We start from the raw sequence: 27,500 nt of genomic DNA on the forward strand, positions 1-27,500 counted from the left end.
TACTTATGAGCACAAAGGGAGTTTTACTTATTGGTTATGAGCAATATTCAATGACTTGCACAAGCTGAAGAACAAGTAATTCCACACGCATTTATAATACCCATACATGTCTTTATGTAAATGTCATCTTAGTGCTACACTTAATGAGTGTTATACAGTCCTGCAAAATTCATCAGACATCTAAAGGGAAAATGTTATGGCACCAAACCTTAATTCTTGAGCAACACTATGCTGGTGTAATATAATCATGTTAACAATGAATTTAAATTACACATAACAAGTATTACACTACAACTTGATGAAAGATTGTTATAAATAGTAAATGCATTATACTTAACTTTACCAAACCATAAACATCATATGCTACAACAGGCATGCAACATAACCCTACTACATATTACCAAATGTCAAAGGTTCTTGGACTGATTATACAATGCAGTACATAAGGCACGAGTAAATAATCAACCTCAACTGGTTACAGAACAATCATCTACTTAGAATTAGAAAATTTGATATATAACATTTCCTCTGAAAACCAGTTGAAGTCTTCCATGGTTTCTTCTCACAAGTGAAATTCTTAACCTTGAATTCACTGGTGAGTTGATGGTGATTCTTACGATGTAGTGAGGGTGGAGCGGGAGCCTGAGGAGCGAAAACTCCTGCGCAGTCGACTCCAGACACTTGCTTCCTCATTCATGGCCTGCAAGTTGATAAATATGTGAATACAAACATAGTAATATGTTCACAATATTATGAAGCATGATAGTTTTTTTCATCCAGATTCATAGGGCTTTATGTAACAGAAAAATCATATAATAATAGGTAACATAGATTTTAAAAACACTTAATTTGAACGATGTCAATGTTGACTAACCATCCAGTGCACACAATAGCATAAACCCTGTCTGTTACCTCATTTGAACATTAATATGACTAACGCAACCGCATACTACAACATACACTTGCAATTAGCCCAATTACCCGTATCCTAACAACATTAGAGTGATTCCCACTGCAACTACCTACCATAGCATGAGCTCGGTGGAAGGTGTCGCCGATCCTCCTGAGCTCTTGCCCCAACTCGACCTCCAGCGTGACGTCACAAGACAGAGCCCGAGGGCGGCTCCAAGCTGGCCGGGAGTGGATTCTGGTAGCGCCGCCGGTCGCGTTGCTGACGGCGTGGCTGAACGACACCCGTGAGCCCTTGGCCTCCGTGGGGGAGTGGGCGGAGGACGGGGGCGTGCACGACCCGCTGGCTCTGCCCTCAGTGTCGGCCACCAGGTCTGGGAGGGCCAGCACCAGCACGCGTCGCCGGTGTCCTACGCCTCCTGTCCAAAAAATACACACTTTAGTAATCATATAAAACTTGGCTAATCAAGTGATTCTATATATGAAACGTGCAGACGGCAAAAGGAAATAAATATATACGTTATCATTGCCAATAAATGGCATCACACCTCCCGGAGTGTGTTCATCTATCAAACGACCCCCAACCCCCAACTTTCTCTCCTTCGACCTCCCATGTAAAGCATTGCCAAGCAAAAGCAGCAACTCTGAGGCCGCCTTCGGCCATTGCTGCGAGGGCACGATGAAGCCGACACAAAAGCGCCCCGGGGAGCTCACGGCAACTACTGTGCTGTAGGACGATGCCCGACTGTCGCCTCCCCCGCCACGCCTGCAGCCAGAGGGCGGAAGAGGAGCGCGGCGCTAGTGGGCTACTGTGCCAAACGCCTCTCGCCACGAAACGCCGATTCTTGGTGCATTTGCTCGTTTCGTTTCCGTCCTAAGCACTCAGAAGGATTGGTCAGCTTCTTTCTAGCCACGCATGGGAAGACCGCGGGTTTTTCACTAATTCTCACGCACGAGAGAGCAAAGCACATGAGGGTAGAATACATGGGTACTAATTGCGGAGGGCGAGGGAGGGGCCAATTACCCGAGGGAGGGAGGGAGAGCAGCCTCCGGCACTCTAGCATAAGGGTCACGTAACCGAAGACCCCGCCAAGGTCAAGGGTCAATCCACCTGCCTGCCAGCCAGCCAGCCAGCGGCGCGGGCGTGCACTACGGCAGCGAATCGCATGTCTCGCCGGGGGACTCTGACCCTAAGAGGCGTCGATGTGCGTGAAGTGGCGCTCGGTGGCTCGGCCCTCAGGGTGGACATGCGAGGCTGCGGCCCCGGTTCCTCCCCCCCCCTCCGTCATCCCAGGAAAGCCCCTGGACGCCCATCAGGGTAATGCTGATGCCCGTCCATCCTTCCTGACCCGATCAACTTTATGTCAAGAAACGGGGTATGCATTTCACTTTGTTTTAAACAGACGATATCTTGCTATTTTAAAACATGTACGACACATCTTTCTAAGTGCTCTTTCCCGAGATCCCATAAACAAAAACAGCTATAAAATGTAAACAAGCGGCCGACGCTAAGTAATCATTCCCCGCCGAAACACAACAACAAAGACAGGAGAGCTAAAACCCGTCACAACAACAGCAACAACAAAAAAACAAAAACCAAAGAAACGTTAACAGAAAAGACATATGACACCACCATTAATATCCTCGAACCTCTGTCCCCGCCCCTTCAAAGACCTCCATAATTAAGGGCTATGTTTAGGCTCCCTTAAATACACACCTCACATGACGATCAACGAGTGACATTATACCATTTGGAATTGTGGAGGGAGGCGTAGGCCTATGTCTTCATTAGGCGGATGATTAAGACCTCAAAACAGATTAATTCCCCGTCGTGTCTGATGCGGACAGAATTGGGTCGGTGAAAGAGTTACTGCCGCTGAAATTACTACGTTAATTCCGCCAATGGAGCGAATTGCGCACACCAGTTTAAGCGATGTATCTAATAGGTAAACGTAAATCTAAAATACGCGTGCTGGTAAATGTAAAATGATGAATGGCTTCGAACACCCGCCTTGCTTCACAGAAAGGGTACAACTCCTCCGCGGGTGGAGTTGTACCACGATAATGCATATCATCGAGCTGAACCCTTTTCCCGTCTTTCCTTCCACGTAATAAAAAAAAATCTAAAAAAAAAAGAAATAACACACACGAGAAAACTTGGCAAGAGCCCAAGTGAGGCAAGTCAGGAGTTCGCGCACGTGATACACACGCGTACACGAACGCACACAAGACACGCGTATACGAACGCACACACCAAGACACACGCATGCGCACGTCGCACACACACACATGCACGCACACGCACTCGCAAAATCACTTACACCAGCACACGCACACGCGCTCGCAAAATCACTTACACCAGCACACGCACACGCACTCGCAAAATCATTTACACCAGCACACGCACACGCACACGCACTCGCAAAATCACTTACACCAGCACACGCACACGCACACGCACTCGCAAAATCACTTACACCAGCACTCGCACACGCAAAATCACTTACACCAGCACACGCACACGCACTCGTAAAATCACTTACACCAGCACACGCACTCGCAAAATCACTTACACCAGCACTCGCACACGCACACGCACTCGCAAAATCACTTACACCAGCACTCGCACACGCACACGCTAAACGCACACACAAGCACACATGAAAACACAAAACAGCCTCCGACGAACAGCCAGTACCAGGTGGTCTGTGCATTACCATAATACATGTGCTTCTCTATCTCGAACACACATACACACCGTACTCTCAAGCAGTTAAGACCAACATACGCTAACGAATGCAAATGGCAAGTATAATACGACCACGGGAAAGAGACAGACACTTAAAACCGAGGCCTTTTTATACCACGGAAACCATAACAGACAAAATCGAACTTGTCAATCACACTCGTCACTACATTTATCGACGAATTCTGGAGAGGTCCTCAGAGCGGAGGGCCACGCAACGTACAGTCTACCACCCCGACAGCACAGCGCTTCTTCGGAACAGGGCAAACAGTTACATGCTAATTTATACCCATATGCTTCCTAATACCCGCCTCGTGCCCTTCGAACACTATAATCAACCTCACGACGGACCTCCAGACCTTGCCTCCATTCCACCCAAAATTTGTAATTCTAATACGATCGTCAACCCGAGTAAAATAATAATGAGCAAGGGAGAGAATAAAAGAGAGAGAAAGAGAGAGAAGAGAAGAGAAGAGAAGAGAAGAGAAGAGAAGAGAAGAGAAGAGAAGAGAAGAGAAGAGAAGAGAAGAGAAGAGAAGAGAAGAGAAGAGAGAGAGAGAAGAGAGAAGAGAGAAGAGAGAAGAGAGAAGAGAAGAGAGAGGAGAAGAGGAGAGGAGAGAGAGAGAGAGAGAGAGAGAGAGAGAGAGAGAGAAAGAGGAGAGAGAGAGAGAGAATAAAAAAGAGAGAAAAGAGAGAGAGAGAGAGAGAGAGAGAGAGAGAGAGAGAGAGAGAGAGAAAGAGAGAGAGAGAGAGAGAGAGAGAGAGAGAGAAGAGAAGAGAAGAGAAGAAGAGAGAAGAGAGAAAGAGAGAGAGAAGAGAAGAGAAAGAGAGAAGAGAGAGAGAGAAGAGAGAGAAGAAGAAGAAGAAGAAGAAGAAGAAGAGAGAGAGAGAGAGAGAGAGAGAGAGAGAGAGAGAGAGAGAGAGACAGAGACAGAGAGACAGAGAGAAGAGAAGAGAAGAGAAGAGAAGAGAAGAGAAGAGAGAGACAGAGACAGAGAAAAAGAGACAGACAGACAGACAGACACACAGACACAGAGAGAAGCGAACCCCGCCCAGGTGACGCTAATGTAACCAAGACGGAGAGAAAATCTGGCCCGAAATCGGCGTGTGATAACTACTTCATACAGCACTGGCGGGAACCGATCATAGTCGACGAACCACCCGCGGGCCACAGCTACACCCGTTCGAGGATCGTCGACCTTCCGACGCCCTGCCGTAAGGGCGAAGATCGTCCCTGCTCCTCCTCGGGACCCTACGCGCGCCCCACGAGAGTAATGGACACAGATGGACGTGTGAAGGGGGGGGGGTAAGGGAGGAGGGGTAGACGAAGGGGTGCGCGGGAGGGAGGAAGGAGGGAGGGGGAAGGGGGTAGGGGTAGACGAAGGGGTGCGCGGGAGGGAGGGAGGGGAGGGAGGGTAGGGGTAGACGAAGGGGTGCGCGGGAGGGAGGGGTAAGGGAGGAGGGGTAGACGAAGGGGTGCGCGGGAGGGAGGGAGGGGGAAGGGAGGGGGTAGGGGTAGACGAGGGGGTGCGCGGGAGGGAGGAGGGAGGAGGGAGGGAGGGAGGGAGGAGGGGGGAAGGGGGTAGGGGTAGACGAGGGGGTGCGCGGAGGGAGGGAGGGAGGGGGAAGGGGGAAGGGGAAAAGGGGTAGGGGGGAGAGAGGAAAGGGTGTTCGAGACGGGGCAGGGAAGGGAGGCAGAAGGGTAGAAGGGTGGGGGGGGGGAAGGAACGAATCGGGAGGGGAGACAGAGAGAGAGAGAGAGAGAGAGAGAACGGAATATCATATGAGCCAAAGGAATATGATCCCAGTGTCACCCGACCGAGAGACAATTATCGCCCGACTGACGGAAAGTGGCCGCCGACTTTTGTTCTTTTTAAAAGTCTCGGAGAAGGAGAGTTGTCAGCCCGACCGACCGACCGACCGACCGACCGACACCTGCTTCTGACGCGTCCGTTTGGCTTATTGTTCTTGTCATCTTAAGCGAATTTCGAAATTAAGAGATTTTTTTTTTTTTTTTTTTTTTTGGGGGGGGGGGTGCGGGTTCACGGACAAATTTGTAAATTAAGATTTTTTTTTTTATTCATGAGCGGCTTTGTATTTTTTTTTTTTTTTATAATTCATGGGCGAATTTGTAAATTAAGATTTTTTTCTTGATTCGGGAATATCAATTAGTATCAAGTGATTCGTGTTGTTGCAATTTCTTCACTTATCTTCGTTGTATTTACTGGTATGAGTGTTATATTCGTTTTCTTCTCCTTCTCCCTCTCCATCTTCTTCTTTCTCTTCCTTCTCCCTCTCCCTCTCCCTCTCCTTCTCCTTCTCCTTCTCCTTCTCTTCCTTTCTCTTTCTCCTTCTTCTTCTCCTTTCTTTCCTCTTTGCTATTACTGAATCCGCGACGAACTCAAACTCCTGGAACTGCAGCCGAGACCATCGGAGTTGACAAAGACGTCCCTCATATTCAATCTAATTTCCCAACCACCTGCCTCGCCTCTCTCCTCACTTTTCACTCACTCGCTGTCTCTCAACCTCTCTCCTCAAATCCCTCCTCCTCTTCCTCTTCCTCGTCTCTTTAATCCCCACAACCCAATCCTGCTCTCGATCTCCCCCCGTGTGCCCGCCAGCCTTTAAAAAGAGGACTTAATCCCTCCCCCTCTCTCTTCCCTTCTCCCTCCTCCTCCCCTCCTTCTCCTCCTCCCTTCCCTTCCCCTTCTCCCTCCTTCCCCTTCCCTTCTCCTCTTTCCTCCCCTCCTTCTCCTCCTCCCCTTCCCCTTCCCCTTCTCCCTCCTTCCCCCTTCCCCTTCTCCCTCCTTCCCCCTTCCCCTTCTCCCTCCCTCCTCCCTTCCCCTCCCTTCCCCTCCCCCTCTCCCCACTCCACTCCCTCCCTTCTCCCTCTCCCTCCAACCCCCTCCCCACCCCGCCCTGGCCGCTATAAGTTACACACCTACCCTCTCTCTCTCTCTCTCTCACCCTCTCTCTCTCTCTCTCTCTCTCTCTCACCCTCCTCGCCCGGGGCTGCTTCCTCTCGAGTCGGGCGAGGAAAGAGTAAGGAGTAATAATGAGCTGACGCGAGGAGGTGACGTGTGCCCTTGAGAGGCTGGCTGCCGCGCCCGTGGTGTCGACGCCGGGGAGATACAAAACGCACACACACGCACACACACACGCAAGCACACTCACTCACTCACTCATGCTAATACTCATACGCTTGCTCATACTCAAACTCACTCACTCTCTCTCTCTCTCTCTCTCTCTCTCTCTCTCTCTCTCTCTCTCTCTCTCTCTCTCTCTCACACACACACACACACACACACACACACACACACACACACACACACACACACACACACACACACACACACACACACACACACTCCCATCCTACACGCTCGCAAAAGTATCCAGCACGCACAGACAGACACTTAACTGACTCGCGACAAGGACTCGACTCACTCCCGATCCTACTCCATCTTTTCCGAGTGAGAGGAGATTTTTAAAAATTTCGTTTTCTTCTTCTTCTCCCTTCTCCTTCTTCTTTCTCTTTCCCCTTCTTCTTCTTTCTCTTTCTCCTCCTCCTTCTTCTTCTTCTTTCTCTTTCTCTTCCTCCTTCTTCACCTCCTCCTCCTTCTTCTTCTTTCTCCTTCTCCTTCTCCTTCTTCTTCTTCTTCTTCCTCTTCTTCTTCTCCTTCTCCTTCCTCTTTCTCTTTCTCCTCCTTCTTCTTCTCCTCCTCCTCCTTCTCCTTTCTTTCTCTTTGCTGTAATAAACGAGAAAACAAAGAAGACAAAGACAACGAGAGCGAGAGAAAAAAAAGGATAGCCGAATCCCGCAGAAACAGAGAGAAAGAAGGGACAGACAAAAGAAGCGAAACAATAATAATAAAAAAAAACAATAACAACCCAATTACTCGAACTTCTGACCGAGAGAACAAACCGCGACGCATAGAAAACGAGATCCACAAAAACATGCGGAGACAAAAAAAAAAGAAAAAAGAACAAAAAAAAAAAAAAAAACGGAGAGGGAGAGGGAGGGAGGGAGGGAAGGATAGGGAGAGGGAGGGAGGGAGGGAGAGGAGAGAGGAGAGAGTGAGAGAGGAGAGAGAGAGAGAAAAGAGAGAAAGAAGAGAGAGAGAGAGAGAGAGAGAGAGAGAGAGAGAGAGAGAGAGAGAGAGAGAGAGAGAGAGAGAGAGAGAGAGAGAGAGAGAGAGACAGAGACAGAGACAAACAGAGAGAAAGAAAAAAAAAAGAAAAAGATAAAGAAAGAAAGAAACAGCGAGACAGAAAACACTAGAATCATCAACCTGACATGATCATAATTGATACGATCCCCCGCAACAGACCCTCCCGTGGCCGGCTGGCGTGGAAGGGGATTTAAACTTCATAAAAAACGGGAAGAAACTCAATATAAAAAAAAACGGGAAGAACTGAGACCAGGAGCCAAACGAGGTAGGACTTAAGAGAGCATGGAGGAGGGAGGGGATGGAGGGAAAGGAGAAGAGAAGAGGGAGACAGGGAGGGCGAGGAAGGAGGAGGAAAGCGGAGAAGATTAGGGAGAAAAGGAGAAGAGGATGGGGAGGAAAGAGGAAAGAGAAGAGTAAGAAGAGGAGGAAGAGGAAGGAGAAAAGGAGGGGGAAGAGGAGGTAGGAGGGAGAGGAAAGGGAGGAGACTAAGGAGAAAGGGGGGAATGAAGACCAGGAGAAAGAGGATGAGGGGCAGGGAGGGTGGAAGAAAGGGAGAAGGGGTGGAGAGGAGGAGGGAGGAGGAAGGCGAGGGTGTGAGAGAGGAGAGGAGAGGAGGGAGCAGGTAGAGTATCCAGAGGGGAGGAGGGAGGGGAGAGGAGGAGGGAGAGGAGAGGAGGAGGGAGAGTATCAGAAGCGAGGAGGGGGAGGGGGAGGGGGTGGAGAGGAGAGGAGAGGAGAGGGGAGCAGGTAGAGTATCAGAGGAGGAGGGAGAGGAGAGGAGGAGGGAGAGTATCAGAAGCGAGGAGGGAGGGGGTGGAGAGGAGAGGAGGAGCACAAAGACCAGCGACGGACAGCTCGACCACACTTCTGTACCAACAGGTGGAGACTCTGGCCCGGGGCAGTGTCCCTCCCCCCTCCCCCTCCTCCTCCTCCTCCCGCCCCTATCCCTTCCTCTACCTTTTCCCTTTCTTCTCTCTCTCTCTTTCTCTTTCCTTCTCTTCTTTCTTCTTTCTTTTTCTCTCTCTCTCTCTCTCTCCTCTCTCTCTCTCTCTCTCTCTCTCTCTCTCTCTCTCTCTCTCTCTCTCTCTCTCTCTCTCTCTCTCTCTCTCTCTCTCTCTCTCTCTCTCTCTCCCTCTTTTCGTTCCTGTTCTTTTCTCTTTGCTCGTTTGTCCATATCACTCACTCACTCACACACAGACACACACACACGCACACACACACACACACACACACACACACACACACACACACACACACACACACACACACACACACACACACACACACACACACACAAGCGCGCGCGTGCTCGTAATAACACTAGCATGTATACGTTTGATCAGTAGCCCCATTATGCCTCATTTTTTTCCCGTTTTTTCTCGTTTTTTGCCGAGGATGGAAACTGTCCTTTGCGAAGACTTGCCCCTGTCTCTCTCTCTCTCTCTCTCTCTCTCTCTCTCTCTCTCTCTCTCTCTCTCTCTCTCTCTCTCTCTCTGTCTCTCTCTCTCTCTTCTTATTGCCGTGTGCTGTCCATTTCCTCTTCCTGTCCCTCTTTTTATCCTTTCCTCTCCCTATTTCTCTCCTTATTCTATCTTTTCCCTACTCCCTCTCCCTCTCATCCTCTCTCTCTCTTCCAGTTACTCCTCCTTATCCTTCCTGCTCTCGCTCTTCTTATCCATCCCTCTCCCTATTCTTCCTTCTCCCTCTCCCTCCTTCTACTTATCCTTCCCTTCTCCCTATCCCTCTCCTTATCCTTCCTTCTCCCTATCCATCCCCTTATCCTCCCTTCTCCCAATCCCTCCCTCTCCTTATCCTATCCATCCCCTTATCCTCCCTTCTCCCTATCCCTCCCTTCTCCTTCTCCTTATCCTCCCTTCTCCCTCCCCTTATCCTCTCTTCTCCCTACCCCTCCCTCTCATTATCCCCCACCCCTTCTCCTAATTCTATCCTTCTCCCTATCCCTCCTCCTTCAATCACACCGACTTTTCACCTACGCCTCCCTTCTTCCCCTCCCCTCCCCTCCCACCCCTCCCTCCCTCCCCCCCACCCCCCCACTGATACGGCAGAACGATAGGCGGAGTCGTCACGCCCTTTCAAGTAAACAGATTAGGAGACTTCAGAGTCCCACACCCACCCACGGGGGAGGGGGGAGGGGGAAGGGGGGAGGGGAGGGAGGAAACTCTAGGGGAAGATGAGGGGAGGAGGGGGGAAAGGGGGAGGAGGGGGAAGGGGGAAGGGGAGGGAGGGAGAAAGGGGAAGGGGGATGGAGGAAGGTGGAAGGAGGGAAGGGAGCAGGGAGGGAGGGGAAGGGTGGGGAGGAAACCTAAGGGAGAAAGGGGAAGGGGAGGAGGAAGGCGGAAGGGGGCAGGGAGGGAGAAAGGGGTAAGGAGGGAGGGAGAAAGGGGGAAGGAGAAAGAGGGAAGGAGGGAGGAAGAACGGGGGAAGGAGGGAGGAAGAAAGGCAGAAGGGGGAAGGGGCAGGGAGGGGGAAGGAGGGAGGGAGGGAAGGGGAAGGGAAGGACGGCAGGAAACCTAGTCACTCTCGCTCTCTTCTGTTCTTCCGCTGGAATTTGGCGCAGAGTTTTTTTTTTCACATCACGACCCTGTATATACATGGGTATATACATACACATATATATTATACATACATACATACATACATACATACGTATACACACACACACACGTGTTTGTGTGTGTGTGTGTGTTAGATATATCTATAGACTATCAGAAAGATAGGTAGAGTGACAGACAGCTAGTTAAGACAGACAGACAGACAGACAGACACACACACACACACACACACACACACACACACACACACACACACACACACACACACACACACACACACACACACACACACACACACACGGGCAGATATACAAATAAACATCCAGACTGACATACAGCCACACAACCTCACACAGAGCCATACAGAAGGACACGCAGCTCGATATACCACAGACACGAACAGACAAACAAACAAACAAACAGACAGACAAACGGACAAACGACCAAACGGACAAACAGACAAACGGACAAACATACAAACGAACAAACATACAAACGGACAGACAAACGGACAAACAGACAAATAAACAGACGAACGGACAAACGGACAAACAGACAAACAAACAAACAGACAGACAGACAAACGGACAAACGACCAAACAGACAAACGGACAAACAGACAAACAAACAGACGAACGGACAAACGGACAAACAAACAAACGGACAAACGCACAAAGACAAAAAACGGACAAACATACAAACGGACAAACAAACGGACAAACGGACGAAAAACGGACAAACGGACAAACAAACGGACAAACAGACAAACAAACAAACAAACAAACAAACAGACAAACAAACAGACAAAAAACAGACAAACGGACAAACGACCAAACGGACAAACAGACAAACGGACAAACATACAAACGAACAAACAGACAAACGGACAAACAGACGAACGGACAAACGGACAAACAAACAGACAAACGGACAAACAGACAAACAAACGGACAAACGGACGGCCAGAAGATGCTCCCAAGACAATGCACCTTCTTCACGGACCTCCAGGCGTGAGTCAAGCGGTGATTCACTGACTCAGGGATCGCAGCAACCTCAACTTCCCCTCAAAAAGAAGCGTGGTGAAGATGAATGAAGAGAAGTGTAAGAAAAGTAAAAGAAGGAGAAAGGGGGACGTAAGAAACAAATAAGAAGAAAAGGAAAAGAAGAGAAAGGGGGACGTAAGAAACAAATAAGAAGAAAAGGAAAAGAAGAGAAAGGGGTACGTAAGAAACAAATAAGAAGGAAAGGAAAAGAAGAGAAAGGGGGACGTAAGAAACAAATAAGAAGAAAAGGAAAAGAAGAGAAAGGGGGACGTAAGAAACAAATAAGAAGAAAAGGAAAAGAAGAGGAAGGGGGACGTAAGAAACAAATGAAAAGAAAGGTGGAAAGAAGAAGAAGAGAAAGGGGGGAGTAAGAAACAAATAAGAAGAAAAGAAGGAAGAAGAAGGAGAAGAGAAAGGGGGACGTAAGAAACAAATAAGAAGAAAAGAGGAAAGAAGAAGAAGAAGAGAAAGGGGGAAGTAAGAAACAAATAAGAAGAAAAGAGGAAAGATAAAGGGGGAAGTAAGAAACAAATAAGAAGAAAAATGTAAAGAAAAAGAAGAAGAAGAGAAAGGGGGACGTAAGAAACAAATAAGAAGCAAAGTGTAAAGAAGAAGAATAAAAAGAAAAATGTAAAGAAGAAGAAGAGAAAAGGGGACGTAAGAAACAAATAAACAAATACGAATGCACTTTTTTTCTTGAAGGAGAACGTAAAGAAAAGAAAACGTCGAAGAGAAATAATCAAATACATTTTTTCCTTCTTTTTTTTAAAGGAAAATGTAAAAAAAGGAAAATAAAAAATCAAACCAGAACGATTTTACATTTCGTCAGTTGCAAATACGTTTTTTTTTTTATTATAACATTTCGTATTATGAGGTTTCAAAGTTTAAAAAAAAAACATGGAAAATATTAATTAGGAATCTTTTGAGCAAGAAATACGTGTTTTTTTTGTATCATATCCCGAGTTAAGTACTTCTATGATGATGTTTAATGAGTTGGCTTTCCCTCAAATGGGTATGTGATGACCATGGATAAAGGAAATAATAAAATTAAAGAGAAAAAAAAACATACGAAACAATATTCAATTAAAAAGTGCATTTCGTTCACAAATACAATTTTATACAAAACTGCATTTCGTCCACAAATACAATTTCATACAAAACTGCATTTCGTCCACAAATACAATTTTATACAAAACTGCATTTCGTCCACAAATACAATTTTATACAAAACTGCATTTCGTCCACAAATACAATTTTATACAAAACTGCATTTCGTCCACAAATACAATTATATACAAAACTGCATTTCGTCCACAAATACAATTTTATACAAAACTGCATTTTGTCCACAAATACAATTTCATACAAAACTGCATTTCGTTCGCAAATACAATTTTATACAAAACTGCATTTCGTTCGCAAATACAATTATATACAAAACTGCATTTCGTCCACAAATACAATTTCATACAAAACTGCAATTCGTCCACAAATACAATTTTATACAAAACTGCATTTCGTTCGCAAATACAATTATATACAAAACTGCATTTCGTCCACAAATACAATTTCATACAAAACTGCATTTTGTCCACAAATACAATTTTATACAAAACTGCATTTCGTCCACAAATACAATTTTATCCAAAACTGCATTTCGTCCACAAATACAATTTTATACAAAACTGCATTTCGTTCACAAATACAATTTTATCCAAAACTGCATTTCGTCCACAAATTCCAATTTATAAAAAACTGCATTTCGTTCACAAATACAATTTTATACAAAACTGCATTTCGTCCACAAATACAATTTCATACAAAACTGCATTTTCTAACTCGCAAATACAATTCTATACATTTTGAGAAGCAAAAGTTACCCAGATAAAATATATATTTCTTTTTTATATTCACTCTCGCGTCTAAAGATAAGGAATCGAAATAAAACAAACAAAACTTAAAAGATGAAAGAAGTAGGATCATTGTCCGATGAGTCATCCTTGGGGGAGGGAGGGGGAGCGGGGGAAGGTTGGGGGGGGTGACTCACGGGGTAACAATGGGGGAGGAGGGGGGTAAGAGCAACAGGGGGGTAAGAGCAACAGGGGGGTAACAGAGTAGCAACAGGGGTAGAGTGAGCCTATGAGTTGAGGCTATGAGGCGAGGATATGAGGTGACACTATGAGACAAGGCTATGAGGAGAGAATATGAGGCGAATCTATGAGACAAGGCTATGAGGAGAGAATATGAGGCGAGGGTACAGTTGAAGTTGGGGGGGCAGGGGGGGTAACAGAGTAACAACAGGGCTCGGGTGCGGTTGGGGGGGTAGGGAGGTTAACAAGGGTGGGTGACTCAACAAGAGTATCATCGGCATCTTATTTCCGCGAGAGATGCAATCCGTTTAAAGCCGAGAGATGTGTGAGGCCTGCAGTGTGTGTGTGTGTGTGTGTGTGTGTGTGTGTGTGTGTGTGTGTGTGTGTGTGTGTGTGTGTGTGTGTGTGTGCGTGCGTGCGTGCGTGCGTGCGTGCGTGCGTGCGTGCGTGCGTGCGTGCGTGCGTGCGTGCGTGTGCGTGTTCGTGCGTGCGTGCGTGCGTGCGTGCCTGCGTGGTCGTGTGCATGTATGCGTCCGTGTGTGCGCGTGCGTGCTTGCGATACGATTACATAACAAACAAACAATTAAACAAACAGACAAACAACCAAACAAACAAACAAAGACAGACAGACAACCACAGCGCACAGACGAGCCCAAAATAAGCGAGAGAGCGAGCGAGCGACCCAACCACCGCGTGTCGCCGCCAAGCCCTCCAAAATCCTAGTGGCCGGAGCGCGCGCCGAGAGACAGATTCGCGCCAAAATCTTAATGAGGCCGGGGGGGTGGAGGGGGTGAACAGGGAGTGGAATGGGGGAGGGAGGGAGGGAGGAGGGAGTGGGAGAGGGAGGGAGGGGAGCAGGGAAGGGAGTGGGAGAGGGAGAGGGAGGGAGAGGGAGGGAGAGGGAGGGAGAGGGAGGGAGAGGGAGAGGGAGAGGGAGAGGAGAGAGAGAGAGAGGGAGAGGGAGGGAGAGAGAGAGAGAGAGAGAGAGAGAGAGAGAGAGAGAGAAAGAGAGAGAGAGAGAGAGAGAGAGAAGAGAGAGAGAGAAAGAGAGAGAAAGAGAAAGAGGAAGAGAAAGAGAACGAGAAAGAGAAAAGAGAGAAGAAAGAGAAAGAGGAAGAGGGCGAGGAAGGCCTTACTCTAAACAGGGAGAGGGGAGGGGAAGGTCATATCCGAGGTAGGGGGGAGGGTCGTTAACGCGGTAGGGGAGTAAAGGGGGGTAAGGGCAGTGATAAGAGGAACCGAGTGTAAACAAGGGTATCGGCGTGGGCATCGCGGACCCCTGATGTAATGAGCGTCAGCCACCGGGAAGTGGAGCGGGGGAGTGGGGGGGAGGGAGCTTCCCAGGTTAAATCCAGCCGGCCGGCAGACCCCCTCCCTCCCCTACCCCTCTTTACCCCTCCCCTACTTTTCTCTTTCCTCTTCCCAGCTTCCTTTCCCTCCTTTCCCTTTCCTCTTCCTCTCTTTCCCTTCCTTTCCTCTTCCTCTCTTCCCTTCCCTTTCCTCTTCCTCTCTTCCCTTCCCCTTCCCTCTTTCTCTTCCTTTCCTTTCCTCTTCATCTCTTCCCTTCCCTTCCTCTTTCTCTCTTCCCTTTCCTCTTCCTTTCCTTTCCTACTTCCCCTTCCTTCTCTTTTCCCCCACTTCCCTCCTCTCCCCTCCTTTGCTACCCGACCTTCCCTCTACTTTTGTCCTCTATTTCTCCGTCCTTCCTTCCTTTATTCCTTCCTTCCTTCCTTCATTTATTTATTTATTCCTTCCTTCCTTTCTTCCTTCCTTCTTCCCTTCCTTTTTTTCTAATTTTGTGTCCTTACTTTCTTCTTTTTGCTTCCCTCTCCACTCGTCTTTCGCTATCTTCACTTCCTCGTGCCTCCCACTCATCCTCCTCCCCTCTGCCATTTCCCCTCATTCGCCTCTCTCTCTCTCTCTCTCTCTCTCTCTCTCTCTCTCTCTCTCTCTCTCTCTCTCTCTCTCTCTCTCTCTCTCTCTCTCTCTGTCTCTCTCTCTCTCTCTCTCTCTCTCTCTCTCTCTCTCTCTCTCTCTCTCTCTCTCTCTCTCTCTCTCTCTCTCTCTCTCTCTCTCTCTCTCTTCTCCCTTGCCTCCACTAACTCATCCACATCATCGCGCTCTCCCCCCCTTCATCAGTTCTCTATCCACCCACCTGCTTTTCCCCCCCCGCTCTCCTCCCGTCGCCACTTTATTGCAAAATTACCCCGCCATTGACACGTGTCCCCTGTGCCCTCACTAGAGTGTCCTCTGCCCTCACTTGGGTCTCCTCTGCTCTCACTGGTGTTTATTCTGCCCTCAATCGTGTCTCCTACCCTTACTGGTGTCTCATGCCCTCACTAGTGTCCCTTCTACCCTCATTAGTCTCTCTTCTGCCCTTACTAGTGTCCCTTCTGCCCTCACTTGTCTCTCCTACACTTACTGGTGTCTCCTACCCTTACTAGTGTCCCTTCTCCCCTCAATAGTCTCTCTTCTGTCCTTATTACTGTCTCCTCTCCCCTTACTAGTGTCCCTTCTGCCCTCACTAATCTCTCTTTTGCCCTCACTATCTCTCTCTTCTGCCCTCACTATTGTATCCTCTGCCCTCACTTGTCTCTCCTACCCTCACCACGTGTCCTCCTCACTCCCCGGGCCTCCCCCCTCCCAGCAGGAGCCAGCGGAGAGCAGAAGGAGGAGAAGCCAGCAGACAGCAAAACAGGTGGCTGGGGCGGCAGAGTGTGGACGGAACTCTCAACACAAACAAGGAAGTGAGGGCAAGATGTCACCGCATAAACAAGCCTAAATATTCCCGTGTGGAAGGGGCCCTTGTAGGCTCATCTTCTATAGGCCTACGACTTGTTTTACCAAGTCGCCCCCAGGGTAAAAAGGGACACGAGATGTAAATTAAAAATGATTATAAAGCGCTTTTTTCTGTTCGTTTTTTTATTTTTTTTCTCTCTCACCTACCGCGCGTTATCCGTCATTCAAAAAAATAACTGCGGTTTGATACAGAAAAGGGATCCATATTTATGATATAGAAAATTATTCCATATAAGTCATCGTTTTATGTAAATGGTCGAATATGAGAAGTACGTAAACAAAAGCAAATCGAGTAAATAAAATAAGCCTTTGATAAAAGGTACAGAAAAAAAATCCAAGTACATGACTTGACAATTAGCATAGTTAATTCCAAATGAACATGAACATGAACACATCCTTCCCTCTCTCCCCTTCCCCTTCCCCTATCCCTATCTTCCTCCCTCCTTCCCTCCCCCTCCTCTATCTCTCCCTCCCCCTCCCCCACAACTCCCCCTCCTTTTCCCCCTCCCCACCTCCCCCCCTCCCTCCTTTTCCCCCTCCCCGTCCTCCCTAACCCTCCCTCCACCCTCCTTTTCCCCCTCCCCACTCCCCATATCCCTCCCTCCCTCCCTCCCTCCCTCCCTCCACTCTCCTTTTCCCCCTCCCCACTCCCCCTTCCCCATATCCCTCCCTCCCTCCCTCCCTCCCTCCCACCCTCCCTTAACCGCCCAAGACAACCCCACCCGAGCCCAGAGACAGACAAACGCACTCACGCACAAAAAAAAGCCCCGGGCCACGGAGATCTTCCCGCCAGATTAAGGCAGACGATTATCCGGACCCAAAGTTAGGTAACATGCGGATCATCGAACACATATGGTGGAGGGGGGAGGGAGGGAGGGAGGGAAGGAGGGGGGGAGGGAGGGAGGGAGGGTGGGAGGAGGAGGAAGGGAGGAGGAGGAGGGAGGGAAGGAGGGGGGAGGGAGGGAGGGAGGGTAGGAGGGTGGGAGGGGGAAGGAGGGAAGGGGAGGGAGGGAATGGGGAGAGAGGGGGCATGGTGGGGTGGAGGGAAGGGAGGGGGAAGGGGCAGGGAAAGGTGTCGCCGGAGAATGGATGGAAGGGAGGGAATGGGAGGAAGGGGAGGGAAGGGAGTGCAGAGGGGAGGGGGTGTGGATGGGATGAGAATAGAAGAGAAGAGAAAAGAGAAGAGAGGGAGACGAGAGAAGGAAGGAGAAAAGAGAAGAGAAGAGAAAAGAAGCGAAGCAGAGATAAGATTCAAACAGAAGAAAAGAAAACAGAAAAGAAGAATAAAAAGAGCAATGAATGAGAGCAAAACAAGGAAGGGAAGACAGAGAGAGAGAGAGAGAGAGAGAGAGAGAGAGAGAGAGAGAGAGAGAGAGAGAGAGAGAGAGAGAGAGAGAGAGAAGAGAGAAGAGAGAGAGAGAGAAGAGAGAGAGAGAGAGAGAGAGAGTTGAGAGAGAGAGAGAGAGAAAGAGAGAGAGAGAAGAGAGGAGAGAGAGAGAGAGAGAAGAGAGACAGACACAGAGAGAGAGGGGAGAGACAGACAGACACACACACACACACACACACACAGACACACACACACAGGAGGGAGAGGGAGAGAGAGAGAGAGAGAGAGAGAGAGAGAGAGAGAGAGAGAGAGAGAGAGAGAGAGAGAGAGAGAGAGAGAGAGAGAGAGAGAGAGAGAGAGAAAGAGAGAGAGAAAGAGAGAGAGAAAGATGGAGAGAGAAGAGAGAGAGAGAGAGAGAGAGAGAGAGAGAGAGAGAGAGAGAGAGAGAGAAAGAGACTAAGGAGAAAGAGAGAAAGAGACAGACAGACAGACAGACAAAGACAGAGAAAGAGAAGGCAGTGACCGCCACACTTACAACGGTGAGTTTAATTGGATTTAGATAGTGAGACAGTAGGATGGGCGGGCAGGCGGTAGAGGCGGGCGGGTGGGTGGAGATGGGGCGGGAGAGAGAGAGAGAGGGGGGGGGGGTATTCCTGGTTGTTTGGTGTCCATTTGTGACGAAGAAATAAGAAGCAAATGAATGAAAGGACGAGAATCTTAATCGGTAATATTCGTGTCCACAGATTTCCACAGATTTATGCACAGATTACAAATTTCAACAGATTTTCACATTTCAGATTTAGGCCCAGACGCAGAACGAAATTGTGAAAAGCAACGATGGCGTCATTGCTATGAACTGAATCGTTAATTATTGTTATAATTAAATCTCCCCGTCAAAGCTTTTTTATTTTTCGATACCATTACCTCCAATGCTAAAATGAAAATGAAAAATAATACCATTAAAATCCCCGCCGAAGAGAGAAGAGAGTGCCATTCCTACCCCTCCCGTACCCACATCCCCAACACCTCCCCTTCTTCTATCCCTCCCCACCTTCCTTCCCCTCCCCCTCCCCCCTTCCTTCCCCAACCCGTTTCCCTCCCCCTTTTATTCATCTCCGCTTTCCTTCCCCTCCCTCAACCCCGAACACCTCCCCCTCCCTCCCGCTTCCCCCACTCCTCCCCCTCCCCCAATCCCCCTTCCTCCCCTATCCATCCCCTCACCTTCCATCCCCCTCCCCCACCCCCATTCCCCCTCCCCCTATCCATCCCCTCACCTTCCCCATCCCCTCCTTCCTTCCCCTCCCCCCCATCCCCCCACCCACCCTCCTCCCTCCCCCTCCCCCTCCCCCTTCCCCCTCCTCCCCAACCCATAAGGACCCCCAACCCCGCGGCACTCGCACCATTACGCCCAATTACCTCGCGCCGCAATAATTTCTCCTCGATCGCCAGATAATAACGTAACGAAAGGCCGCCGAAATTAACATAACGTACGTACACGGAGAGCCAGCGGGATGATGACTCGTTTTCGCTCCCCCTCCCCCCTCCCCCTCCCCCTTTTCGCCCCCTGACCCTGCGCCTCTCCCGTTCTCCCTTCCCCCTTCCCCCAATCCTGCACCTTCTCCCACTCCCCACACCCTCCCCCTTTCCCTACACCCTCCCCCACTTCCCCCAATCCCACTCCCCTTGCCCCGTCCCTACCCTCCCCTTTCGCCCCCTGACCCTGCGCCTCTCCCGTTCTCCCTGCCCCCTCCCCTGTCCCTCTCCCACTCCCTACACCCTCCCCCTTCCCCACACCCTCCCCTCTTCCCCCACTCCCACTCCCTTCCTTCCCACTCCCCTTGCCCCGTCCCTACTCCCCTGCCCCACCCTCTCCCCCTTCCTCCACACCCACTCCCACTGCCCCTACCCCTTCCCCTCTCCCCTGCCCCTCTTCCCCCTCTCCCCTACCTCCCCTACCTACTCCTCCTCGCTCCACCTTCCCCCTATCCCCACTCCTCCGCTCTTCCCCCACTCCCCCTGCGCCCCCCCAATTGTTCCTCGGAGGAAATGAGTGATGGATCGTAACCCATCGTGACAGAGCGAGTAACAGTCGTGAGTAAAGATCGAGGTAGAGGTCGTTGCCAAAGACGCGGGAAAATCAACTTGAGAAATCCTCGGTGAGATTAACTTAATTTCTTAATTTCTTTTTTTCTTTTCTTTTATTCATTGATTTATTCTCTTTTTTCATTTATCTATTAGTCTATTATTTTTTATTATCATTTTCGACTCGCGATCAGCAGAAAAAAGAGACTTCAGTTTTGTCTAAGGAAATACGTTGTTTTTTATCTCTAAAATATCGATTTCCTGACAATGTAATGACTCACGTTCTTTTTTTTAAATCTAAAAAAAGAAAACAAAAACTTTAACACCACTCAAAGTTATCCTCCGACTTCAAAATTCCAAAAAGAGAAAGAAAAAGAAAATAAAAAACAAAAAAAATGGCCGCTGAAGAAGACTTGTTTTGACACTTCGAGACGAGGTGACAAAGGCTCGCGAAAGAGGCTTCTCGGCGCCAGATCTTTCACTCTTTCTATTTCGCGTTCCTTCTCTCCCTTTTCTCTTTTTTATTGTATGCAGGTATATATGTATATATGTACATACGTATGGATGTACATGTGTATGAATGTATGCATGTATGTATGTATGTATGTATGTACGTATACGTATGCATGTATGTCTGTATTATCTATCTATCCCCATCCCCCTCCCTCCCTCCCTCCCTCCCTCCCCATCCCTCCCTCCCTCCCTCCCTCTTCCTCACCCGCCAAACACTAGATTACAACTGTCTGATAATTGATATAATTTCCTCGAGAGGCGGAGGACACCGACTTCCAACAGTGACTGTTCATAATGTCCCCAAACAGCATCACTATCGCCCCCCCCCTCGCCCCCTCTAGGACCCCCTCTAGGACTCCCTCACCCCCTCTAGGACCCCTTCACTCCCTCTAGGACCCGCTCTACTCCCTCTAGGTCCCCCTCGCCCGCTCTAGGACCCCCTCACCCCCTCACTCCCTCTGGGACCCCCTCACCCCCTCCTTCCCCTCCCTCACCACCCTCCTCCCTCCTTCCCCCACCCCTATCCCACCCTCCCCACCCCTATACCACCCTCTCCCTCCCCTATACCTATCCCCCCCTCCCTAACACCCCCAACCCCCCTCTCATCCCCCCCCTCCTCCCCCATGCGATCGGGAAGCGAGGCCTTTCAGAGTAACCTAATCTCCCCAACTGCCGACGTGTCACCTATATGACCTTTCACCTCAGCTGCCTCTTTTTGACCTCCTCCCCTTCCCTCCTCTCCCTCCCTCCCTCCTCCTTCCCCCCTTCCCTCTCCCCTTCCTCCAGCCCACTTCCCCTTCCCCTTCCCCTCCTTCCTTCGAGGTTGAGGAGAGAGGGGAGGGAAGGGGAGATGTGGGGAGGGAGGCGTGGGGGAAGAGAAGGAAGGGGAAGGAGGGGTGGGGATGGGAAGGAGGGGAAGGAGGAGAGAGGAGAGGAACCCGCCGTGGGGAGGGGGGGGGAGGAGAAAGAGCCGCGGGGAGGGGAAGGAGGGAAGGAGGGAGAAAGATGTTACCGGACCTCGAGATTATCGTCGGAAACACGAAATTGACGGGTGACTTCTCCTCCTCCTCTCCCTTCCCTTCCCTCCCTCCCCTCCCTCCCCTCCCCTCCCCTCCTCCCCTCCCCTCTCTCCTCCTCCCTCCCTCCCCTCCCCTCCCTCCACTCCTCTCTCCTCTCTTCTCCTCTCCCTCCCTCCCCTCCCTCCCCTCTCCCCTCCCTCCCTCCCTCCCTCCGTCTCTTCGGCCTCCCTACCCATTTTCTCTCTCTCTCCTATCCTCTCTCCTTGTCTATCTTTATCTCCTCGTCTCCTCCCCTTATTCCCCTCTTCCTTCCCCGCACTCCTCTTCCTTCTTAGGTCTCCCCGTCCCCCTCTCTTTCTTTTCCCCCTCCTCTCCCTCTTCTCTTTCCTTCTCTCATCTTCCCTCTTTCTTCCTGTCTCTCTCCTTCTTCTTCCTCCCTCTTCCTCTCTCTTTTCCCATCTCTCTCCTCTCTTCCCGTCTCCTTTCCTCCCCTTCCTCTTCCCTGCCTTCCCCTCCCCCTCCCTCTCCCCTCCCCTCCCTCTTCCCCAGTCCCCCTCCCCCCTCCCTCTTCCCGTCTCTCCCTCCTCTCTCCTCCCTCCCTCTTCCTCTCCTTCTCCTTCTCTCCCTCTCCCCCTCCTTCCCCTCCCCCCTCAAGCTGACCCTCGGCAACTAGGAACTGTTTTCGTCTGCCTGTCACCCGAGACCTTACCGCCTGTCACAGGTACCGGGGCATGAAAGTGGCATAAGGCATAAATAGTCACGGTGAATTTTCGCAATTTGATCGTTCTTATCGGCCGGAATCGTTTTTTGTTTTTGTTTTGTTTTTTCTTCTTCTTTTTCTTTTTCTTTTTTCTTTTATCCGGATCGCTTTCAATTCTCTCTTCTATTACGTCTTATTCTCGAGCTCTCTATGCTCTCTCTATGCTCTATTTCTCTCCGTCTCTCTCTCTCTCTCTCATTCTCTCTCTCTCTCTCCATTCTCTCGTTCTCTCTCTCTCTCTTTCTTTCTCTCTCTCTCTCTCTCTCTCTCTCATTCTCTCTCTGTCTCTCTCTCTCTCTCTCTCTCTCTCTCTCTCTCCCCCTCTCTCTCTCTCTCTCTCTCTCTCTCTCTCTCTCTCTCTCTCTCCTTATTTCTATCTCTATCTTTCTCCATCTCCGAAAACGCGCAAATACTCTTATTTCAGATCAAACAAAGAAAACATCAAATATTTCGATAAATTAAATAACACAAACGAAAGAAAAGAAAGGATGTTTAAAAATCTAGCACTCCCACTTCCTCTTCGCGAGGGACCATAAAGCCATAAAGAATATTGGACCCTATGATAGCCGGCGGTAGGAAGGGGAGAAGAGGGGGTGGTGTGGTGGTGGTGGTGGTGGAGCTGGGGAGGAAGAAGGAGAGGAGGAGGAAGTGAGGAGGCGGGGGAGGAGGAAGAGAGGAGGAGGAAGGAAAGGAGGAGGAGGAAGAGGAGGAGGGGGAGGAGAGGAAGGAGGAGGGGGAGGAAGGAGGAGAGGAGGAGGAGGAGGAGGAAGAGGAAGAAGAAGGTGAGGGAGAAGAGAAGAGAGAAGAAGGAAGGGTGGGGGGAAGGAAGGGAGGGGGAGGAATGAGAGGAAGTAGTAAAGAAGAAGTAAGAAGGTGAGGGAAGGAAAGAGGAGGAGAAGAGGAGAAAATGAGTGGGGAGGAGGAGGGAGGAGGAACAGGAATAAAAGGAGGAACAGGAATAGGAGGAGGAGGAGGAGGAGGAGGAGGATTTGGAGGAGGAGGAGGAAGGAAGGAGGAAGGAGGGAAGGAAGAAGAAGAAGAAGAAGAAGAAGAAGAAGAAGAAGAAGAAAAAAAAAAAAAAAGAAAAAAAGAAACATACAAAAGAAAAAAAGAAAAAAAAAGAAATAAAAAAAAAGAAAAAAAAACACGAAAAATCGGCAGGGACAAAGACGAGATAAAGGACACCGATAAAGAGATTTCGAGTTTGTTTCCATCAAGAAGCTATTCGTCCTCCAGCCAAGCGCAAAGAAAACGGACACCGGCAAGTGGCGCCCTCGTTAGCCGCCGAGCCAAGAAAATGGCGGGAAACGGGGGGGGGGGGGGGGTGATAAGCGGTGGTGGTGATTGTGGTGATTGTGGTGGTGGTGATTAATGGTAATCGTGATCAGGATGATGATAATTAAGGGTAACTGTGATCAATAGTAATAGTGGTGATGGTGAACGTTAATGAAAAAAATGACGAAACAAAAACAATAAAAAACAAGGACAACACGAATAACAATAACAATAACAGTAACAATAACAACACCAATAATACCAATAACAATAATAATAACAATGATGCGAATCAGCAACAACAACAAACAACAAAACAACGACGATAACAAGAACGAAAGAAAGACAAAAACGAAATTGGGGGAAGGCGGTGGCAAGTGGGCGGACAAGTGCGGACAGTTGCGGCAAGTGCGGCTCCCTCCCCCCCTCCTCCCTTATTCCATCCCCCCCTTCCCCCTCCTTCCTTATTTCATCCCCTCTCTCTTCTTCTCTCCCTCCCCCACCCCCTACCCCCAACCCCCTCCTCCTCTCTTCGGCCCCTCTCTCTTCTCTCCCTCCCCCTCCTCCCTCCCCACCCCCTACCCCATCCTCCTCTCTTCGGCCTCCTCTCTCCTTCTCTCCCTCCCCCTCCTCCCTTATTTCATCCCTCTCTCCCCCACCCCCTCCCTCCTCCTCCTTCGGCCTCTCTCTCCTTCTCTCCCCCCTACCCCCTCCCCCCTCTTCTCTTCGGCCCAGGGGTGGCGCGCTCGGGGAAATGGGGGGAAAACCACGTGTGACCTGCTCCTCCTCCTGCTCCTGCTCCTCTTCCTCCTTCTCTATTTCTTCCTTTTTTTTTTTTTTTTTTTTTTTGCTTTTGCTTCACCTTCTCCTTCAAACTCCTCCTCCTCTTCTTCATCCTCTCCCTCCTCCACCACCTCCTCCTCCTCCACCTCCGCTTCTTCCTACTCCCAACTCCTGTTCCTGCTCCTCTTCCTCCTTCTCTATTTCTTTTTTTTTTTTTTTTTTTTTTTTGCTTTTTGCCTTTGCTTCTCCTTTTCCTTCAAACTCCTCCTCTTCTTCTTCTTCCTCTCCCTTCTCCTCCTCCTCCTCCTCCTCCTCCTCCTCCTCCTCCTCCTCCTCCTCCTCCTCCTCCTCCTCTTCTTCCTCCTCCCAACTCCTGCTCCTGCTCCTCTTCCTCCTTCTCTATTTCTTCCTTTTTTTTTTTTTTTTGCTTTTGCCTTTGCTTCTCCTTCTCCTTCAAACTCCTCCTCTCTTCTTTCCTCTCCCTTCTCCTCCTCCTCCCGACTCCTGTTCCTGCTCCTCTTCCTCCTTCTCTATTTCTTCCTTTTTTTTTTTTTTTTTTTCTTTTGCTTATCCTTCTCCTTCAAACTCTCCTCCTCTCTTCTTCATCCTCCCTCCTCCTCCTCCTCCTCTTCTTCCTCCTCCCAACTCCTGTTCCTGCTCCTCTTCCTCCTTCTCTATTTCTTCCTTTTTTGTCTTTTTTTTTTTGCTTCTTCTTCTCCTTCAAACTCCTCCTCTCTTCTTCTTCCTCCCTCCTCCTCCTCCTCATCTACTTCCTTTTCTCCGTCTTCTTTTTTCTCTGCTCTGTTCCTCCTCCTCTTCCACCCCACTTCCCCTCTCCACCACCACCCCCTCCCCCTTCCCAACCACTCCCACCTCCACCACCCTTCCCAACCACCTCCACTCCCACCACCTCCACCACCCCCTCCCCTCCCCCACCCCACCACCTCCACCCACCTCCCACCACCCCACCCCCTACCCCCCCCACCTCACCTCCACCACACCACACCCCCTCCACCACCCCACCCCTCCACCACCCCCACCCCCTCCCCCCACCCTCGCATTCTACCAGTCCAAGCTACGCGACTAAAACTGCCGGAATTCTTCGACATTCTACGAGTTCCTTGATGAGGACTGATGAATGAGGCGATGTTTATCCCTGATGAGGAGGGGAATGAGGTGGAGGAGGAGGAGGAGGAGGAGGAGGAAAAAGAGGAGAAGAAGGAGAGAGAGGAGGAGGAGGAGAAAGAGGAGGAGGAAGAGGAGGAAGAGGAGGAGGAGGAGGAGCAGAAGGAGGAGAAGGAGAAGGAGAGGTAGGAGGAGGAGGGGAGGGGAATGAGGCGGAGGAAGAGGAGGGAAATGGGGAAATGGAGGAGGAGAATGGGGAATTAGGAGGAAGAGGAGGAGGAGGGGAATGAGAAGGGAGGAGGAGGGGAATGAGGAGGAGGAGGAGGAGGAGGAGAAAAGAGAAGTGATAGAAAGAGGATGAAAACAAGCGAAGGAGGGGGACAAGAGAAGGAGGAAGAGGGAAGAGAAGGAGGAAGAGGGAAGAAAAAGAGAAAGAGGAAGAAAATGATTAAGAGAAGGAAACAGAGAAAAAGAGAGGGGGACAGAGAAGAAGAAGGAAAGAACAAAAGAGAAAGAAATTATCACGAGAAAGAGAGAGAAAGAGAGAGAGAGAGAGAGAGAGAGAGAGAGAGAGAGAGAGAGAGAGAGAGAGAGAGAGAGAGAGAGAGCGAGAGAGAGAAAGAGAGATGGGAAAAAGAGAGAGAGAAGAAGAAGAAAAAACGAGAGAGGACATTAGCGCGAAAAGAGAGAGCGAGGTCAGGGGTCGACACCTCTCCCGCGAAAGCCTCGTGGTATCCCTCGCTCATCAACAGGTGTCCTCAGCACAAAGCCTACGAAGGGGGAGGAAGCTGGGGCAGGGAGGGAGGGAGGGAGGGAGGGAGGGGAGGAGGACGGGAGGGGAGAGGGAGGGAGGGAGGGAGGGACGGGGAGGGGAGAGGGAGGGAAGGGAGGGAGGAGGAGGGCAAAGAGAGGGAGAGAAAGGGAGGGCAGTGAGGGAGGGAGGGAGAGGGGAAGAAGGAAGGAGGGAGGGAGGGGAGGAAGGAAGAAGGAAGGAGGGGAGCGGGAGGGAGGGAGGAGAGGAGAGAAGGAGGGGTAGGAGGGAGAGAGGGAGGAGGGAGAGAAGGAAGGAGGGAGGGAGGGAGGGAGGAAGCTGGGGCAGGGGGAGGGAAGGAGGGAGAGAGAAGGAAGGAAGGAGGGAGGAGGAAGCTGGGGCAGGGGGAGGGAATGAGGGAGGAAGAAGGAAGGAGGGGGAGAAAGGAGGCAGTGAGGGATGGAGGGAGAGGGAGGGCAGTGTGGGAGAGAGAGAAAGGGAGGGAGGGAGGGAGGGAGGGAGGGAGGGAGGGAGGGAGGGAGGGAGGGAGGGAGGGAGAGAGGGAGGGAGGGAGGTGAATAAGTTGGTGGGAGGAAGAGGGAATGAAAGAAAAGTAGCTGGAAGGGAGGAAATAAATAAAAGAGAAGGAAGGGCGGAAATGGAAGGAAGAGGAGGGAAATAAAAGTGTGGGGAAGGGAAGAGAGATAGGGAAGACAGATGATGACCAGGAAGACGAAGGGGGAAAAGGTAAAGGTAAGAGACGAGAAGGAAGACGGATGGAGGGAACGGAAGAGCGAGAAGGCGAGGAACGGAAAGAGAGAAAGAAAATAAAGACAGAGAGAGGAAGAATAACCTCCTCAACACATCCGAGATTTTACAGTAGGACTTCCCAACCCCCATCCCCCACCCCTACCCTACTCCATCCCCCAACCCCCACCAATCAACCCCCACCCCACCTCCCAACACCCCAACCCCCACCAATCAACCCCCCTCCCCACCCCAACACCCACCAATCAACTCCTCCCCCCTTCCCCCCCTCCCTCCCCCCCACCTTTTCTCCCTGGCTCAAGATGATCCCGCAAACACTTGGGGCAGATTGAAGGCTGTTGTCCCGTCGCCGGCTACATTACCGGATTACCGCAGTCGCCCGCAACCGACGCGACCGAGGAAGTAGGCCTAGGGCGCTGTCCCTTGGCCTCTTCATGCACGCATACAAACACACACACATACACACGCGCACACACAGACATACGCATCCATACACACACACTGACACGCGAGCGCGCGCGCGTGATGATGATGAGGAGGAGAAGGAAGAGGAGGAGGAGGAGGAAGGGGAAGGGGAAGAGGAAGAGGAAGAGGAGGAGGAAGGGGAAGAGGAAGAGGAAGAGGAGGAGGAAGGGGAAGGAAGAGGAGCAAGAGCATGAAGACGAAAAGAAAAAAAGAAAAAGAAAAAAGAGAAAAAAGGAAGCCTAAGACGAAGATAAAGCGAAAGAAGAGGAAGACAAGGAGAAGAATGAAGGGAAAGAATTA

The 27,500-nt window shown here is 50.1% G+C and overlaps 1 protein-coding gene across 1 annotated transcript in view; it reads right to left on the minus strand.

The window, feature by feature from the left end:
* The window catches only part of LOC113820680 (uncharacterized), a 45,145-nt gene that overhangs the window by 1,976 nt on the left and 15,669 nt on the right, over positions 1 to 27,500 (minus strand). Inside the window, exons 4-5 of the mRNA XM_027373027.2 lie at positions 1,027 to 1,328; positions 1 to 700 (exon numbers count right to left, since the gene is read on the minus strand). The exon at positions 1 to 700 is cut by the window's left edge and continues 1,976 nt beyond it. Coding sequence (XP_027228828.2) covers positions 614 to 700; positions 1,027 to 1,328 — 389 coding nt within the window. The 3' untranslated portion in view covers positions 1 to 613. The remainder of the gene's footprint in view (positions 701 to 1,026; positions 1,329 to 27,500) is intronic.

This window comes from Penaeus vannamei, chromosome 13, assembly GCF_042767895.1.
Source record: "Penaeus vannamei isolate JL-2024 chromosome 13, ASM4276789v1, whole genome shotgun sequence".
NCBI classification, from domain to species: Eukaryota; Metazoa; Arthropoda; class Malacostraca; order Decapoda; family Penaeidae; genus Penaeus; species Penaeus vannamei.